This window comes from Antrostomus carolinensis, unplaced genomic scaffold (assembly GCF_000700745.2).
Source record: "Antrostomus carolinensis isolate BGI_N321 unplaced genomic scaffold, ASM70074v2 scaffold29397, whole genome shotgun sequence".
Taxonomy (NCBI): Eukaryota; Metazoa; Chordata; class Aves; order Caprimulgiformes; family Caprimulgidae; genus Antrostomus; species Antrostomus carolinensis.
Window position 1 is genome coordinate 2,842 of NW_010328580.1, and position 7,441 is coordinate 10,282.

Here is a 7,441-nt window from a genome sequence, read left to right on the forward strand (position 1 = left end):
GAAGAAATCTCAGCGTGACCCCGCCAGCGAGTTTTCACAACACCTACCGACATGCAGAGCCATCGGAGGGAAGGGGAGGAGTATTTTTCTTTTCAACAAAGAATAAGAAATTCAGCAATGGTGCCTGATGAGTAACAGTTATTGAATAAATAATTACCTACAGAGAGGTTCAAATGAGGCAACCAGCTTTTTTACTCAATGAATTCAAGCTCGCTGAACACTCTTTAGCTCTGATGCAAGCACAAGAACGCTGGCTTCAACACGAAGAAGCCAGTTTTTGGCTTCCTGATGGATAAAAATCAGCACCCGATGAGAGGCATGATAATACTGAGCGTTGTCACATCACTGAGGAAGGGAACCACGAGCCAGGTGACCACGTCGACTGCTCCTCTCCCAGGAAAGCGGCTCAAGCGCTGGTGCCGTCCTCTTCGATGACGCGGTTCATGCTGGTCCCGTGCGTGATGTGTGTCAGGGGGTTGCTGCTGAGATCCCTGATGCTGCTGTGACGCGACTGTTCGTTCAGCCGATGAGAACTGCTGTGCCTGGAATGATCAGTCAGTCGTGACATGCTGCCGTGAGGTAGTCTTTCCTCTACGCCTCTGTAGCTGCAGGGAGTGTACCTGATTTATAAAACCAGAGGACAATTAGTACCATTGTTACTGCTGAAGCCGTGGAGGAATGTAAATAAATCTCACACGTGCACACAAACCCTCTGCTTGTGCAAAAAGTGCTTCTCTGTTGAGCTCAGTCATTTCACTTACCCAGCCCCCAGGCAATTTGTTTCAACTCCTTCCACAGCCTGGTTCTTACTACAGCACTACGTACAATACTGATAATCATAGAAACATAGAATGGTTTGGATTGGAAGGGACCTTAAAGATCATCCAGTCCCAACCCCCCTGCCAGCAGCAGGGACACCTTCCACTAGACCAGGTTGCTCAAAGCCTCATCCAACCTGGCCTTCAACACTTCCAGGGAGGGGGCATCTACAACTTCCTTGGCCAACCTGTTCCAGTGTCTGACCACCCTCACAGTGAAGAACTTCTTCCTAATATCTCATCTAAACCTCCCCTCTTTCAGCTTAAACCCATTTCCCTTTGTTTTGTCATTAACTGCCCTTATGAAAAGTCCCTCCCCAGCCTTCCTGGAGCCCCTTCAGGTACTGGGAGGCCGCTATAAGATCTCCCTGGAGCTTTCTCTTCTCCAGGCTGAACAGCCCCAACTCTCTCAGCCTGTCCTCACAGCAGAGCTGCTCCAGCCCTCAGATCATCCTGGTGGCCTCCTCTGGACTTGTTCTAGCTGCTCCAGGTATCTCTTGTGATGGGGGCTCCAGAACTGGACACAGTATTCCAGGTGGGGCCTCATGAGAGCGGAGTAGAGGGGCAGAATCATAATTAGGTGAGTAAAACACTTGAGGATAAATGAAACCTGAACTACACCTCAAGTTAGAGTCAGTACCTTCTCTTACTGTTTCCTTTGGCAGGGCTAGGACTATTTATAGAAAGAAAATCAATTAACACACAAAAATTAGCCACCAAAATACTGAGCTGACTTGGGGACAGCTCTGCTTTCCTGTGCGCTCAGGTGACGTAACGCGGTCCTGGCAGGAAAACCAGCGCTGAACACGCTCACCCCGTCTAATTGATGAAGACTGGCATAAAGTCTGAAAAAAATCATGGGATTTTTTTTTCCCTTTCCAATCCAGACACTGAGAGGGAGAGGAGATGAAATCAGAGAAAGTCAATATTAGCAGAACTTCCAGTTTTGGCAACATGACAGACAAATGTCCCACTAGCAGAGGCTTGTCCAATATTCTACAAGATTTTCATACAATCACAGGATGGTTTGGGTTGAAAGGGACATAAAAGACCCCCCAGTTCCACCTCCCCTGCCAGCAGCAGGGACCCCTTCCACTACACCACGTTGCTCAAAGCCTCATCCAACCTGGCCTTCAACACTTCCAGGGAAGAGCAGCCACAGCTTATCTGGACAACCTGGGACACTGTCTCACCACCCTCACACCAAACAATTTCTTCCTCACATCTCAGCTCCATCTCCCCTCTGACACCTCCAAGCCATCACCCCTTGTTCTCTCACTCCCTGCCCTTGGCCAAAGTCCCTCCCCAGCCTTCCTGGAGCCCCTTCAGGTACTGGGAGGCCGCTAGAAGGTCTCCCCGGAGCCTTCTCTTCTCCAGGCTGAACAGCCCCAACTCTCTCAGCCTGTCCTCACAGCAGAGCTGCTCCAGCCCTGGCATCACCCCCATGTCCCTCCTCTGGACTGGCTCCAGCAGGTCCACGTCTTTCTTGATTAAAGATTTTAAACCTACCGGCCGTCACGCGATCGGTGCAGGCTGCCATGGTAGCTGCTCACTTTGCTGTGGACGCTGCCTGCCTTGCTCCTTTGGTCGTCCAGCATGGCCAGCTGGGTGGAGGAGGCGTGAGTCGAGGTGCCCTGGGTCGAAGTGCCCCGTGACTTTCGGATGATGGGGGTATTGGGATCTCTCAGAAGAGACTGAGCAAAGTCGGGCTCCTGCAGCACTTGACGACTCTCATTGACAACTCTGAACGAGACGTGCAATTAGAACAGTTAACAATGATGACTGCAATATAAAAGCGATCGCAAAACTGCCTGTAATTGTTCTACAGATGGAACAGACAAATATCACAGCTTGGCAAAGAAAATAATCACAGAATTGTTTGGTTGGAAAAGACCTTTGAGATCATCAAGCCCAACCGTAAACCCAACACTGACAAGTCCCCTATGACTAACCCATGTCCCTCAACACTGTGTCCACACGACTCTTCAATCCCTCCAGGGATGGGGACTCCACCACTGCCCTGGGCAACCCCTTCCAATGCCTCAGAACCCTTTCAGCAAAGAAATTCTTCCTCACATCCCATCTCAACTGCCCTGGCCACAACTTCAGCCCATTTCCTCTTGTCCTGTCCCTTGGGCCTTGGTTGAACACACCCACCCCCACCTCTCTCCACCCTCCTTGCAGGGAGATATAGGTTCTAGTGTCCCCATTTTCCGTATTTTGAAGCACCTCTACATTTGGATATTTTCACAAAGTCCATATTCCTGACTCCCTCCTACTCCCTGTATCTGATCCTCTGGCCTAGATGGTTGGAATAATGGCAGCGGATTTGCTCATGGCCTTTGTTTGAGAATTTTGATACAAGAAAACCCTGGGGATAGAATCATAGAATCATAGACTGGTTTGGGTTGGAAGGGACCTTAAAGCTCATCCAGTTCCAACCCCCCTGCCATCAGCAGGGACACCTTCCACTAGATCACGTTGCTCAAAGCCTCATCCAGCCTGGCCTTCAACACTTCCAGGGAGGGGGCATCTACAGCTTCCTTGGGCAACCTGTTCCAGTGTCTGACCACCCTCACAGTGAAGAACTTCTTCCTAATATCTCATCTAAACCTCCCCTCTTTCAGCTTAAACCCATTTCCCCTTGTTCTGTCATTAACTGCCCTTAGGAAAAGTCCTTCCCCAGCTTTCTTGTAGCCCCTTCAGGTACTGGAAGGCTGCTATACCCTTCAGGTATTGGAAGGACAGCGCTGGGACTCGGCAAGCTCAGAGTACTCAGGGAACTGCCTCTGCGGGAACACGGGGAGCTGCCTCCTCACTCAAATGAGTGTTTAAAACATGGATCCAAACTGGCAGCAGGAGATCCCCAGATGAAATACAACATATCTCATAACGCATAAGCAGCTGGGCTGTAGCCCTTCAATCAGTGGTTATTGTCCCACAGCTTCTCTCTGTGCTGGGAAGGGCTGGCAGAGGGCACACACTTGGCTGCTCTACCATAGCATGATGAAAGGAGGTGCTGCCACATCCTGGACATTCCTTTCTTGGTTTTTAATCTCTTTTTGTGGGGAGGCCTTTTCCTCCCTTCTCATTCTCTCTATTATTCTTTCATGTTCCATTTCCTCTGCCTGGTCAGCTCCTCCTCTTCATTTTTGGGCTCTCAGAAGATCTCAGGCTACCTAAGGAGGGAGGTTTGTGTTGGCTTTGCCTCTTACTGCTCAACGCATGGTGCCGGCAAAGGAATCCAGCTCCAGCCAGATGCTGCCGTGTGTGGGAGCTGCTCCATGGTCTAGTTGCACCAGGAGAGAGGATGGCACTTCCAGGAGCCACCTGAGATAGCAGGTCCAAGATAAGCCAGTCCTGTAAAACAGCTTCCTCTGCCTTCGTTAACTCTCTGCCTATCCTCTACCCATCACACCCATACGTTACCTCTATGTAAATCATATCTAAATGTATGCACAGGTATTAAAATCATATGAAGTTGTTGTTAACCCCGTGCGTATCTAAGTAGGTTATCTTCTGAATAAAGCTCTAGAGAAGGTAATTTTACTGTAACCTCAGCAGAAGGCCAGTTCTGCTAAGGATGGCTAAGTTAAAGTCATGGAGCAGTTCACTTAAAGGCTCGTGGTATTTGTGGATCTCTTTTGAAACATCTGCCTAAAAGATAATATTTATGATTATGAGAATAGCTATTCATAGATTCATAGAATCGTTTTGGTTTTAAGATCATTGAGTCCAACTATAAACCCAACACTGCCAACCACTAAACCATGTCCCTAAGCACCACATCTACATGGCTTTTAAATACCTCCAGAGATGGTGACTCCATCACTGCCCTGGGCAGTCTGTTCATGGAATAATAAAATCATTAAGGTTGGAAAATAATTATACAATAATTAAGGTTGGGAAAGAATTATAGAATCATTAAGGTTGGAAAAGACCTCAAAGATCAAGTCCAACCGTCAACCCAACACCATCATTGCCACTAAACCATGTCCTGAAGTGCCATGTCTACATGTTTTTTGAACACCTCATATAGATTGTCTCTAAATTATGTTGTACCTTAGAATAAATCAATGTCAGCCTCACAGAAGTTCTAGGACATTCTTATTGGCATTTTATCAAATTGTGCTTTGGCACTAACGCATAAGGGAAGATTTTAAAAGGAGAGACAATTGCTTTTAACTGCAATCGTGGTGGAAAGAACTTATGTTTCATTTCAATTTAAAGGTCTGATGCAGTTGACTAGATAAGCACATTTATGAATAAAACATTTCAATTCCACCTCAGTAAATGGCAGAGAATCATAAAGTCATAGAATGTTGTGAGTTGGAAGGGACCCACCAGGATGCTGGAGTCCAACTCCTGTCCCTGCACAGGACAATCCCAACATTCACACCATGTCCCTGAGGGCCTTGGCCAAATGCTGCTGGAATCTTGTCAGGCTTGGTGCCATCAGCACCTCCCTGGGGAGCCTGTTCCAGTGCTCCACCACCCTCTGCCTCAAGAACCTTTTCCTCACGGCCAACCACAACCTCCCCAAGAAGAAGTTGTGGTATTCAACTGACACCTAAATCTTGTTTAAAAACACTTTGAAAACAGCTAGAGCAATGTAAATTTGATTCTGGGACCAAGGAATAATTATGGAAAATTAAGCGATAACTCTTGAGGGTTTTTTTAAGCTGTCCCTTGTCTCATCCTCCCTTGCTCCATTTTGAATAGTGAGGGATCTCTAAGAAAGCTGCCCCTTATCTGCTCCTGTCTTTGCCTCCATGAAAAACTAACCAAACACTCTTCCAGAACTACAAGGGCAGAGGGGATTTACTAGTACTCATTCCATTTCTCTATGAGATATCAGTACTCACTCTTTTTTCCTGCGTCCGTGGAAAAAGCTAGCCCACTCAAAACAAGTCTTTTTACTTCCAACCCAGAAGACAGAGGGTATCCCAACAACCAAAGCCATGAGATATTTCATGAGAAAGAGAATCAAATCTGGACGACTCATCTGAGTAACAGGAAAAAAAAAAAAAAACAAACAAAAAAAGATAACAGAAGATAATACAAACCAGCATAGTTCACTACTCCATTTATTAACTCATTTAAAATAACTGTCTTTGCCTTGAGCCAAAATAAACATCAACAGGGTTCCTTTGTTCCATGTCTCTGGAGAGCATGACCGAGTGTGTCGTACAGCCCGCTGTTGAGGAAAACAAAAGATTCAGCTGCTGGGAGGTCCTGGCCTTTATTTATATTTCTTGGTCTTTTGTCTGTGCCCTGAATAATTGTGAATTATTTTCTAGTCTACAAATGATAAAGATTTTTCTTTTCTTTGATGGAATTAACCTACATAAAACCAGGCGCTACATTTGTTGTTGGATAAAGTCCTGATGAAATGCTTCCTGGGATGTTCAATGCTGATTTTTTTTCTTCCTTAACTTTCAGTGGAGGGTTATACCTGCAGTTTCCTTCCCTCCAGAACTCAAGGGTTTGGCTTGATTCTTACTGACCTGGCAAAACTCCCACCTCTCTCCCCAGTTATTCAACAGGATCAATTGAATTTGAAAAAGCTCACCATGTCTATTTTTGCAAACATTTGGATATGCAAAGGGTTCCTTTGGAAAAGATGCAGAGAAGATACAAAGATATCATCTCCAGGAAGGTCTGTAAGGTAGGTTTCAAACAAATAGGCATCCAGGCACTCTCTTGAATTGATAATCCAGCTCAAATACTCAACCTTCAAGGACAGAGAACTTCAAGTATAAGCCTTAAAGATACCACCACCTTCTTACAAGAAGGCTGTAGAGCAAAGGAATTATACTTATTCTGGTGTAATTAAGTCCTCTGTAAACATCTATGCAACACTGTCACTAACTCTGTGACCATGGAAGGTGTTCTAGATCTCAAACATCCACTGGCCATTAAAGGACTTGGGGTATAGGAAGAGGTTCCCTGCTTTTCATCACAGCAGAAGGAGAGCTGGTCAGAAAACCTCAATGAGAGATCAGTCAAAAGACTCAACAGTCAGTAACCATGGAAGACAATAAAAGTGCCTACAGCAAGGTTGAGTCTGAAGGGATGAGTCTGCAAAACAACTTAGAAAATTTTATTATAACAGGCGATGAGGACTAGAAACAGAGAGGAGACAATAAACATGAACAAAGAAGAATCTGAAAAAAAATGAAAAATAATCATAGAATCATAGACTGATTTGGATTGGAAGGGACCTTAAAGATCATCCATTTCCAACCCCCCTGCCAGCAGCAGGGACACCTTCCACTAGACCACGTTGCTCAAAGCCTCATCCAGCCTGGTCTTCAACACTTCCAGGGAGGAGGCATCCACAGCTTCCTTGGGCAACCTGTTCCAGTGTCTGACCACCCTCACAGTGAAGAACTTCTTCCTAATATCTCATCTAAACCTCCCCTCTTTCAGCTTAAACCCATTTCCCCTTGTTTTGTCATTAACTGCCCTTTAAATGAAGCCAGCCAGGGACCAATAGAGACTGTGAATGATAAGCAGATGATGTGAAAGGACGGAAGACACGATGGCAAGAGCAGAAGGCAGAGTGTCCCAGGTTGGCCAGAGAAGCTGTGGCTGGTCCTCCCCGGGAGGGTTTAAAGCAA

At 46.2% G+C, this 7,441-nt stretch overlaps 1 protein-coding gene across 1 annotated transcript; it reads right to left on the minus strand.

Annotated features, from left to right (window-relative positions):
• Window positions 1-406: 406 nt before the first annotated feature.
• On the minus strand, window positions 407-5,829 carry LOC114818754 (frizzled-3; the record flags this gene model as incomplete). The annotated part of the gene is made up of 3 exons (XM_029086039.1): window positions 407-620; window positions 2,328-2,561; window positions 5,684-5,829. Coding segments are annotated over 3 exons (594 nt in total), but the record flags the coding sequence as incomplete, so codon positions are not given.
• Window positions 5,830-7,441: the final 1,612 nt, after the last annotated feature.